The 11,683-nt window shown below is 34.3% G+C and overlaps 1 protein-coding gene across 1 annotated transcript in view; it reads left to right on the top strand.

Annotated features, from left to right (window-relative positions):
• The first annotated feature begins 1,002 nt into the window (after positions 1 to 1,002).
• znf574 (zinc finger protein 574) overlaps positions 1,003 to 11,683 on the top strand; it is a 28,497-nt gene continuing 17,816 nt past the window's right edge. Inside the window, exons 1-3 of the mRNA XM_067393393.1 lie at positions 1,003 to 1,074; positions 4,631 to 4,794; positions 8,151 to 9,573. Of these exons, the coding sequence (XP_067249494.1) occupies positions 4,633 to 4,794; positions 8,151 to 9,573 (1,585 nt within the window). The 5' untranslated portion in view covers positions 1,003 to 1,074; positions 4,631 to 4,632. The remainder of the gene's footprint in view (positions 1,075 to 4,630; positions 4,795 to 8,150; positions 9,574 to 11,683) is intronic.

Raw genomic sequence — 11,683 nt, 5'->3', positions numbered from 1 at the left:
ACAAAATATAAAGAAATATTCAATGTACTTAAATACATTGTAAAATGTGGTTTAGTTAAGGCTGAGATAGGTACTATACTAAAACCTATTCAGGCCCAGTGCAGGGCCAGTTATAGGTTATTAATTGGCCGAGACTCGGGCCAGTTATGGCCCTTGCCTTTAATCCAGATCTGGGCCACTCCAGGGCCATCATTTTTTGCTGTATGTGAGCCACTGATAAAGGGGTTATGTGGACTTCCAAAAAAAAAAAAAAAAATGCTATGTGGGAACTAGAATCTTGAATGGGACACCTTCTAATATGAACATTAAACATTATTTAATTACAAAATTATTACATAGAATTTTGGAATCTGCCCCAACAATTGAGTTATAATGGAAATGAAGGTGTAGCAATTTAAATGAAATGCTTTTTACAACCAAATGGTAATCTCTATATGAAGTATGAACCTCATCATTAGCATATTGAGCAAATCTGAAAAATGGGTATATGAATATGTATATGAATAGGGTATATATATATATATATTTATTAAGGGTACTGAAATCAAGAGCATTACATCCACTCATTTTTCTTTTTACATTCTCAGTCCTGTTTTTCCAACTTAAATAAGGCTCTCTCAATAACTAAGCACATTTTTGGGATTAACATACAAAAAAAGCCTCGAAATTCCTTCGGCCTGGGAAAGTAAACCACATCTATAGATAGTCATGTTCCTCTGAGACCAGCCATTAAAAACAGTTTTTTTGGTTTGTGTAAACACTAGTTTCAACACTTTCAGATGGACATTTGCTAAATACAATACAGTGTTTCATCTTAATACCACATGTATCTGAAATGTCAGAATAATGAATTGTCAAAATCTCAAAATTACTCGTTCTGAGAAAGAAAAAATTATTACTGATGTTGAGTGTTGAACCCGCAGGGCCCAAGATGACGCATTTTTGCAAGTACGCTGTACTTTAGAAGAATTCTATTGGTGGAGTTGAAAAATACTGTGGACCAATGACGTCGCGTTTTGTTGAGACGTTCAAAATAACATTTCTGACAGATACGAAAGGAGTGGGCCATAATCGGTGAGTTGTTTATTTTATCACACGGGAGCAATGTTTTTTTTAGCGACTAATCCAAGATTACCTACAGTTTTTGTAAACTAATAGTACCTGACGTCTCGGAGACTCGACTGGGGGAGACATTCGCCCTTTGCTAACGGACGGATTCCGCCAAACTACCACCGAAGAAGCGCGTGCCCTTCTTCGGCGCTTCTCGCTCGCTCGCGCTATGTGTTCAATGTTTGAGCGCGACCGAGCACCCACAGTGGCTGCACTTTGAACACATAACGGTCAATAAACCAATGACTGTAGTTCTGTAAATATATGTATACATTTATACATATATTAAACATATTAGCTGTTGTTCAGTGAAAGCTAGTAGGCTAAAAGCTAGCAGGCCAGCAGAGCCCGCTGGTTGAGGCTGTTGGCTAACCGGTGTTAGCTTGTTAGCTTCTTGGTTGCTGTGTTCGAGCTGCTGTGCTGCACATCCATATCCTCCAAGCGTAACACAAGTTTGGTGGAAGAGAGAAGCCATGTAGTCAATTAACCGATTTAGGTGTTTGCTATAGACATGGTTAATAGTGTATGATCATTATTACTTAAGTTCAAGTGATTTATTAATATCGGTTGTTTTACGACAATAACGATCATTTATATAGTGTCCAATGACTGATATGTGAATCCTTTATAATTTAATATCTGCTTTTTGACAGCACGGTCTAGAAGGCAATAATGACTTGTTTATAGTTTTGTCTAAAATTCAAGTAAAATCATAATGTGTATTATAAAAAATAACTAATAGTTTTAGTAATGTAAAATGTATATAAATAATAATAATTACAGCACAATATTAAATAATTTAAATATTATAAAATTAATCTTTTATTTTGTTTAAAATTAACTTAATGAATACTATTGTTTCCTGTTGAACACATAATAATGTTTTGCTATTGTTGGGTGATAATCTGTTAAGAGACCTACCTGATGGTATTTTTAATATTGTTGACCCCATATTGAAGAACCAATAGCTACTTATGTAGAAAAGTGTGAATATTTTGACAAATATTGGTCAAACTGAAAATCATTATTACTGAATAAAGTTGCCAGGTGAATCTTACTGACATAAACTATACAGGCTATTGCCTTATAGTAAAAGGAAGGATGGATAATTTCATATTCAGATTTTGTTGTGTTTGCATGCATTTACATGCAGCTTTGTTTCCGTTTAATATTCAAATGGTATGTTTATGATTGTCAGGATGAACTTGACAGGCTCATTTAAGCTTGCTCTGTGACATTTCCGCTGTAATTATTTAGTCTTTTGTGCTGTCTTGATAAATTATGCTTAGTGAAACTAATGAGTGTGGCTTTGTTTTTACCACAGTTTGCACGTCATGTAGCGCTCAGCCCCCTCATGTTAACACTGATAACTTGTTGTAAGGACATTTCACTTGCCATCTGCCATGGAATGTCTGTTATTTCACACTCATCCTCCTCTCTTCCTTAAAACATCCCAGTCCATTCTCTTCCTGTCACCTCATGCAGCCTGAATCTCCTCTCAAGCCAAAACCTCCTCTCATCAAAGTGTCAGTTTCATTTTTTTTTTTTACACAGCATTGCTGTTTTTTTGTTGTTGTTTTTTTTACCTACACTACTGAAGGTTTGGAGTCAGTACATTTTTTTAAATGTTTTTTTTAAAAGACGTCTCTTACACTCACCAATACTGCAATTATTTGATCACAAATACAGCAAAAAGTAATGTCGTGAAATATTATTACAGTTTAAAATAAAGGTTTTCTATTTTAATATATTTTAAAGTGTAATTTATTCCTGTGATGGCAAAGCTGAATTTTACGGAAGAGGATTAGGGCCAAGCAATAATAAAAAAATTAAACCATCTCGAGATTAAACTCGTTAAATTACGAGAAAAAGGTCGAGATAAAATGTTGAGAATAAAGTCATTAAATTATGAGGAAAAACTAGTTACATTTCGAGAAAAAAATCAAGATAAAATGTTGAGAATAAAGTAATTAAATTACAAGACCAAATTTGTTAAATTAAGAGAAAAACGTCATTAAATTTCGAGAAAAAATTCGAGATAAAATGTTGAGAATAAAGTAATTAAATTACAAGAATAAACTCATTAATTTACGAGAAAAAAGTCATTAAATTATGAGAAAAACTTCGTAAAATTCCGAGAATAAATTAGTTAATTTAATGACTTTATTCTCAACATTTTATCTCGACTTTTTTCTCGAAATGTAACAACATTTTTCTCATAATTTAACAAATTTGTTCTCGTAATTTAATTACTTTTTTCTCGTAATTTAACCAGTTTATTCTCAACATTTTATCTCGACTTTTTTCTTGAAATTTAACAGGTTTTTTCTCGTAATTTAATGACTTTATTCTCAACATTTTATCTCGACTTTTTTCTTGAAATTTAACAGGTTTTTTCTCGTAATTTAATGACTTTATTCTCCACATTTTATTTCGACTTTTTTCTCAAAATTTTAACAACTTTAATCTTGAGATGGTTTTATTTTTTTATTATTGCTTGGCCCTAATCCTATTCCGTAGAATTTTCAGCATCATTATGTCTGTCTTCTGTTCAGTATCACATGATCCTTCAGAAATCATTCTAATATGCTGATTTGGTACTCAAGAAACATTTATTATTATTATTTTTAATAATGTTGAAACTCTTGTGCTGCTTAAAATTTTTGTGGAAACTGAAACTTTTGAAGATTCTTTGCTGAATAGAAAGTCCAAAAGAACAGCATTTATTTAAAATAGTAACCTTGTAAATTTCTTTGATCAATGTAGTGCAGTGCTGAATTAAATAATTAATTACTAAAAAAAACCCCTACCTTACCGACAACAACCTTTTGAACATTACTATTGTTGGTAAAAAAAAAAAAAAAAAAAACTTTAATCCTTATAAGTAAATGAATGAAGATTGTCAAAATCAGCAAAATCAGTCTTTAAATAATCACAATTAATTAATATAATAATGTTGAATACAATACTGGTGTTTAAAAAGTATGCATCAAACAGTCACCTTTCTCTTTTATTGTTAAATTGAATTTAAAGGGATATTTCACCACAAAATGAAAATTCAATGTCTTTCTTCTGAACACAAAATAAGATAGAATGTCCGTAACCAAACCATTTCTTGTGTCCATTGACTTCCACAGTATGGGGGAAAAATGCTGTGGAAGTCAATGGACACAAGAAACTGTTTGGTTACAGACATTCTTAAAACTATCTTATTTTGTGTTCAGCAGAAGACAGTAATTCATACAGGTTTGGAACAACTTAAGGGTGAGTAAATAATGACAGAATTTTCATTTTTGGCTGAACTAACCCTTTAAGTCCTAAATCTTTATTTGAAAGATTTAGTAGGACTACAGCAGTTTATTTTTAATTGTATGTTTTCTGTTGCATCAAAAGAGGGCGCTTGTATCGGAAACAGACCTTTAACATTTATCCTTTCATCAAATGGTTTCATTTCTTGGCTGGCTTTATATAAACATGTATTATTGTTTTATCTAAAGATATTCTTGTTTCTTTTGAGCAGCCATGGAGTCATCTTCAGTGTACATGTGCTTTCCCTGTTATCGGGAGTTTCCCACACTAGAGGAAGTGCTTGCACATCAGATGACCTGCACTGCGGAGAATCCGCAACTCCTGCCCAATGAGACGCCAATCGAGGCTGCAGCCGCCGCTGCTGGTCTGCCACAGGTATAGACACACATCCACCATCACAGACACTTCACCCCTAAACTAATTCAAAACTTCATCTTATGATAAAACTTGTTGACTCACACAGGAAGTTATCTCTTTCCTAAGAGTCACATGAGATGTATTTGTCAAATTCCTTTTCATTAAAAAATAATTTTTCTTTGTGGTGTTACTCAGCGTTATCTCTAAATGGGGTGCATTAACATGCAGTTCCTGAAAGCCTGTGAAAAATGTAATCTATTTTATTCCCTTAAAACCCCTTGAACTCGTAACTATAATTATCCAAAATAGACTAGAGAATGTGAAGAGCAGCTTCCCATAATCCTGAATGGTGAACTGAAATGTAAAAGGATAATTTTGTAAGCGGATGGGTTTTTTTGCGCAGCTCCTAATTTGCCTCTTCACTACAGGGGGGAAATTAGGCACTTGAGATTCGGTCTTTTACGCTCTGATGTGGATGCACTTTTACTCTAGTTGTTATAAAAACAGTCGAGTTTGAGTTAATGCTTGACGGTTTTTATAATGATTGGAGTAGCTCTCCTCAAGCTAGCTATTAGTCACAGTTGAAAAATAAATTTTCTTGCTTTTTAAACAAGTAGCAAATCCCCACTCAGAAAAAGGTGAATAAAATGAGAAAATGTGCCTTTTCATTTTTGCATTGTTATAGATGAGGCCTCCCACATAACTATAACTATTTCTCTATATCAAGGTTTTTTTAGATTTTATTTTTAATACATATTTGAAATTTACTTTTTTTGTGTGTGTGTTTCTGTATATATATATATATATATATATATATATATATATATATATATATATATACACATACACATACACATACACACACACACACACACACACACACACACAACCACATATAAAAAATAAATTACATTTATTCCATTTTTTTATTAAAAGTTTTTACACAGACGTGTAATTGTATTAAGTGTAAGTGTGGAATACTATAAATACTTTAATTCAAACAGAGAGAGCTGATAGATTATTGATAGAGACACATTACCAAACACATTATAAAAGTGACATTTATTATAATTGGTTTAAATATTGTTTTAAGTTAGCTTAAGTTAAAGTTGTAGTTATATTTTTAATGTTTTCTAATTGTTAATAAATGTTAAATATACCACAAAAAAAAAAAAAAAAAAACAATGCAAGAGATGTGCTGCACGGGGTGCAAATTTAGTCTTGGTGCTCTTTGGATATGAGGGAAAACATTTTTTACTTGTAGTCATAGGAAATCCAAGTCACTAGAATCAAGCGAAAAGTAATGTTAAAAAGCCTTTATTTCATCTTGGCTGTTACTTAAAAACAGGTGATACACACACACAAGCTGCACACCTACGCGTTGTGGCTGTTGCCTTCGTCAGGGTGTGAGACCTGGTCTTGCACCCTGACAAAGGCAACAGCAGCAACGCGTAGGTGTGCAAAATGTTAAATATAATTTGCTGTTTAGGCCTGCTATTTTTTTTTAAATTATACCCTAATCCTGAAGGCTATAATTATTCATTTTATCCCCAGAAATCGATAAAAAAAAGTCTGTTTTATAGATGCAAATAGAAGTAAAAAGATGCCATTTAACAAATAATTAAAATATCAAATATTTAAAATACAGTCTTTGTGTTGTTTATACATCAGTTTTAAGATTCAATGTGAAAATATATTTTTGATAACAAATCTTAACATTGCAATTAATTTTTTAAATAAAGAAACCTGTGCAATTATTATTTTTTAATCAACTGACAACCCAAGTATTAAAATATATGTACTTTTGATTTATAACCCAAAAAAAATTGTATATCCAAAAACAAGACGCACATTAATAACCCAAAAAAGGGCATAAGTTGACATAATTTTTTTTTACTTTTTAAAAATGTTTTGTTTTTGTTTATTTAGCATTAGTAATTTTAATACACGATTTTCACCTTACTTTTAGTATTAGATTATAATGCTGCTCAATATCAGCTGGTGGATGAGATGAGGCTGCAGACTGTTCTGTCCGTTCGCAGTGTCATCGTCTCTTTGACTTTGTTTTTAGATCTCCATCTGCTCTTATCTCATTTGAAACATCCACGCTGAAAATAGATACAACATAAGTGCATCTGTCCATCCGGTTTATGGATGTCCTCAGCCAAACCTCCCTGTCTCTCTGAGTCATCCTCTCTACTCTTAATACCCTCTCATCAAGATGGCTTAAATGGGTGCTTAAACTATTTAAAAAAAAGATTGCATGGCAAACACAAACAGTTTTGTGTCATGTCAGTTCAATAGGATGTCGCAGCCGGTTGCATCAGATGATGGTAGCACGGACCCCCACGCCGTGCCCTTGGTAACAGTGAATGTTTGCTTGAATTAAGTGTGACATGAGCTAACTCCTTGAGTGGGTTTTTACACTCGGCATCTGGGTGTTTCCTTTTGGTGACTGTGTTTAGGGAGAAGTTGAAACCTGTTTGTTCTTTTTAGTGTATATAAAATATTAAAGGAGTTGTACAATGTGCTGGTACAAGAACAAATAATGTCCACACTGAAAAGCTGAGAATTAAAAAAAAAAGACTCTCTGGAGAAGAATGTACAATAAGTCAATGACAAATTGTCTAATATCAATGATAAAGAGAAAGAAAATTTAAAATGTAATTACTATCTATCTATCTATAGTAGTCAACATTTTAAGTGGATCAAAACCTTTCATCAAAGTTGTCCTAAAACCTTCCTTTTTTCATCCACTTCTAATGTTGACTACTATATATATATATACATTGATATATATATATATTCTTTACACATTGAATGCATGTCAGCGTGTACATCTTAATCATTACTTCTTCTTTTTTTAATCATCAAATATCCTTAATTTTAATTCATCGATATCATGAAGTTTGGGGGAGTTGCACCACATGACATTACAATCTGAACTAAATGTGCCTTGTTGCAAAAAAAAGTCAAATTATCTGATATTTTAAGATATGTATTGACCTTGCAGTTATGTAAGACTGCTTCACAAGGTTTTCAAAAAATGTTTACTTTATTCTTTTAATGAGCCTTTTTTTTTTTTTTTCTAATTTAGGATATCAAGACAGTTGTATAACCCTGACATTTTTTACTTAATGCTCTCCAAATATGTCAAAATAAATTATAATTCAGAAATCAAAACCTAGAAAGGGTTTATTCAATTAAATGCATGAGTAGCATTTTAATGTATTTTGAAAAAAGAAAAAGAAAAACAACAACAAATAGATTCAAACAACAACAAAAAAAGCATTAGATCTTTAACCCAAATTGCATTTACAAACTTAGATGTGTATTTACAAACTTGATGTGTATGTTTTCTGTCTTCTCACTAGGTGGCGATGCAGGCTATGTCGGTTCCCCAAATCCAGACTCAGACAGCTGTTGACTTGTCTTCTCTGCTAGAACAGAAGAAAACTTTCCAGTCGGATGCTCCGCGTGTTCTGTATCAGTGCGCTGACTGTGAGGTTCTCTTTGATGCTCTGTCACTGTGGCAACAGCACCGCAAGATGGGCTGTTGCCTTGAGACGGGACCTGGGCCTGGAGAAGAACAGAGTGGAGAAAGTTTTGAAACAGAAGCCCAACCGCTGCCTAGCCAGCCAGAATATCAGGATGTTGAGCAGGTACAAGAACAGACGGAGGTGATGGAAGAGGGAGGACAGGCTGAAATGAAGATGGACAGCACTTGTCAAGAATTTGTGGAGGTTTCTGGAAGAGTTGCGGCACCTGGGACCTCTCAGCAGGACGTACTGAGAAAAAGTGTCCCCAAGGAACCACCAGAGGTCTCGGTCACCAAAAAAGCTGTGCCCGTGGAGACCTCGGCTGAAGAGAACAGCCCTGCCACAAGGCGCAGGGGACAGAAGAAGGCTAAACCCCCCTCCAGCCTGCTCTGCGTGGAGTGTGGACAAAGCTTCAGCCTGGTTCCTGAGCTTGTGACTCACCGCAAGACTCAGCATGGCTTAAAAGACGCCATACACCGCTGCACGGTGTGCGGAGAGGGCTTCCTCAACACCACTCTTTTCCTCTATCACCGCAAGCAGCACCGCTCAGAGGTGCAGGAAGAACCCAAGCAGACACCACCTACCGTTCCACAGCTTTCCACAGCTATGCTGGAAGCCTCAGGAGAAGGACTCTTGCTTTTAGCCACAGCGGGAGAAGGCCAGAGCCTAATGGAGGTGACCACTCTGGAACAGACCATAACCGAGACCCCTGTAGCACATGTGGAGGTTGAGCTGAACAATGATGGGACAAGAGGAACTGAGACTCTCCAGACTGAGCAGGAACCTTCAGTGGAAGGCACAGAGATTGTGGTGGAGAAGATGGAGGAGGAGAGGGATGGAGCAAAGCAAGACGAAGGAATGGAGGTGGTCATTGATAAGATACAAGGAGACATGGAGATGGAAATGAGCGCTGTGGTTGAGGAGACCCAAGGAGAGGTGGAAAGTAACTCTGCAGAAGGATCGGTGACCGCACCCCCCTCTGCTTTCCTCTGCCATCAGTGCGGATATGTTTTTACTAATGATAAAGAGTTGGCCACACACCGCAGAACCAAGCACGGCCTGGAGGCGGCGTTGCACACTTGCACGGAGTGTGGGGCTGAGTTCATGAGCACCACGCAGTTCCTGTACCATCGCCGGGAGCATAAAAACACAGCTGCGGGACATCCACCCGTTGCTGAAGTGAAAAGCAGACTCTACCCTACTGCAGCTCCAGCTATTGTTGTGAAACCTAGAGACAACGTGAACCTCAGACAACCAGGTCAGACTGAGTGCACACAACACAATTCCAAAGAGACCTAACTAAGTAGGATCTCCTTACGTGCTCTGTTGTTTGGGTGTTTTACTAACTGATAATGTAACTCCATGTTTATGTCTGAAAATAGTCAGACCTGAGTCTGACAAAAGTTCTCAGAAGATAACTTTTGTACAATTTAGGGCTGTCAAACGATTAATCGCATACAAAATTAAAGTCTGAGTTTGCTTAATATACGTGAGTGTACTGTGTGTAATTATTATGTATATATAAATACAAACACATTCATGTATATATTTGAGAAATATTTACAAGTATATGCATTTATTTATATTTTTATATAATTTATATTATATATAAATAAAAATATTTAGTACATAACATATTTCTCTCAAATATAAACATTAATTTGTGTGTATGTATATATATACATAATAATTACACACATTACACCCACATAAATTATGCAAACTCAAACTTTTATTTTGTATACGATTAATCACGATTAATCGTTTGACAGCCCTAGTACAATTGAGAAATTGTAGTGAACAATACTTAAAGGGCTAGTTACCCAAAAATAAAAATTCTATCCCTCATGTTGTTCCAAACCTGGATATGTATCTTCTGTGGAACATAAAAAAAGATATTTTGAAAAACTTTGATAACCAATTCATTTTAGTTACTACAAAAACACTGAGACATTTCTCAATTTCATAATTTATTGTATGTATTATTTTGTGTTCCACTGAAGAATAAAAGTTATGCAGGTTTAGAACAACTATCCCTTTAAGTAAAAGTTTTGAAGTTACTAATCATTATATTTTGAAAGTACCAAATTAATTACTTAAATCAGAGGTTTTCAGTTTGGGATCTGGAAGCTGTGTAGTGTATATATATATTTTTTTCTTCGTAAGTCTTACAGAATTAAAATTCGTATTCTGCTTTATAGTGACTGATCAGAAACCATGATAATAATTATAACTATTGTATTCTATTGTACAGACTCCATTTTAATAGTAGAAAATAAGAAATAAAATAGTTGCTTGAAACAGAAAAGGAAATAATAGACTAACAGAAATCATATATGCAAGGGTAAATAAAGAACTGGTTGTTTCAATAAGTACTGTACAGTGTTTCCTTTACTCTTTACTTTAAAAACGATGTCTATAAAGGGTAATATTTTATGTATTTATGTGGGAACGGTGAAGAGAGAGAGGGCAAACAGTTTGCAGTTTAGCACAGTATTGCCGTCTAATCAGCCAATACTGTCTTAAATAGCGTTCATAACACTTATTAAATTTAAAAAAAAAACTTAAATTACAGTTTAGGACATATAAGGTAATAAAAAATAGATTAAAAAAAAAACCCTTACAGTAACTACAAATGAGCATGTAAAGCAAATATCTTAAAAAAAAAAATTCAGTGTGGAGCATGCCTCTGCCCCACCCAATGTTATTATCCTTTTCCCCCTTACCTGTTTACATCCCTGAGAAAAAGAATGTAGTCTGATTTTTTGCAGTGTAGCCAACTTTATGCATCTGGACATTTTTGATTCACAGCTTGCAAGAACGTTAAAGGGGTGGTTCATTGCGATTTCACTTTTTTAAACTTTAGTTAGTTTGTAATATTGCTGTTAGAGCACACAAAATCTGCAAAGTTAGGATGCTCAAAGTTCAAAGCAAAGGGAGATATTTTCTAGAGGTCAACCGATATGGGTTTTTCTCTGGCCGATATTTAGAAATCAGGGCAGCTGATGGCCAATATATTATGCCGATTTTTTTTTTGGCCAACTTTCTTTCCATCCCCTTCATCTCATAAAATCTATTAGTTAAGTAATAAGAAGTGATACAGAAAATTGCTGAAATTAAACATTTATTGAACAACACAAGCCTCCCTAATCAGTGCACTAAAAATAATGTATACATTAAATATTATATACACAAAACAGGTCATCAAAAATCTAGACTGTAAAATAAACTTAGTAGTAGCCTAATTCATAGTAATAATATATGGATCAACTTTTTAAGCACCTTCTCAAAACTATTCTGAAGCATTTTGGTTTATGTTTGACAGACATTTCTATACTGTAAGTAAAATGGCCATAATCTTAGTGATA

Source organism: Chanodichthys erythropterus, chromosome 2 (genome assembly GCF_024489055.1).
Source record: "Chanodichthys erythropterus isolate Z2021 chromosome 2, ASM2448905v1, whole genome shotgun sequence".
In the NCBI taxonomy this organism is placed as follows: Eukaryota; Metazoa; Chordata; class Actinopteri; order Cypriniformes; family Xenocyprididae; genus Chanodichthys; species Chanodichthys erythropterus.
This window is presented reverse-complemented; position numbering and strand designations above follow the sequence as displayed.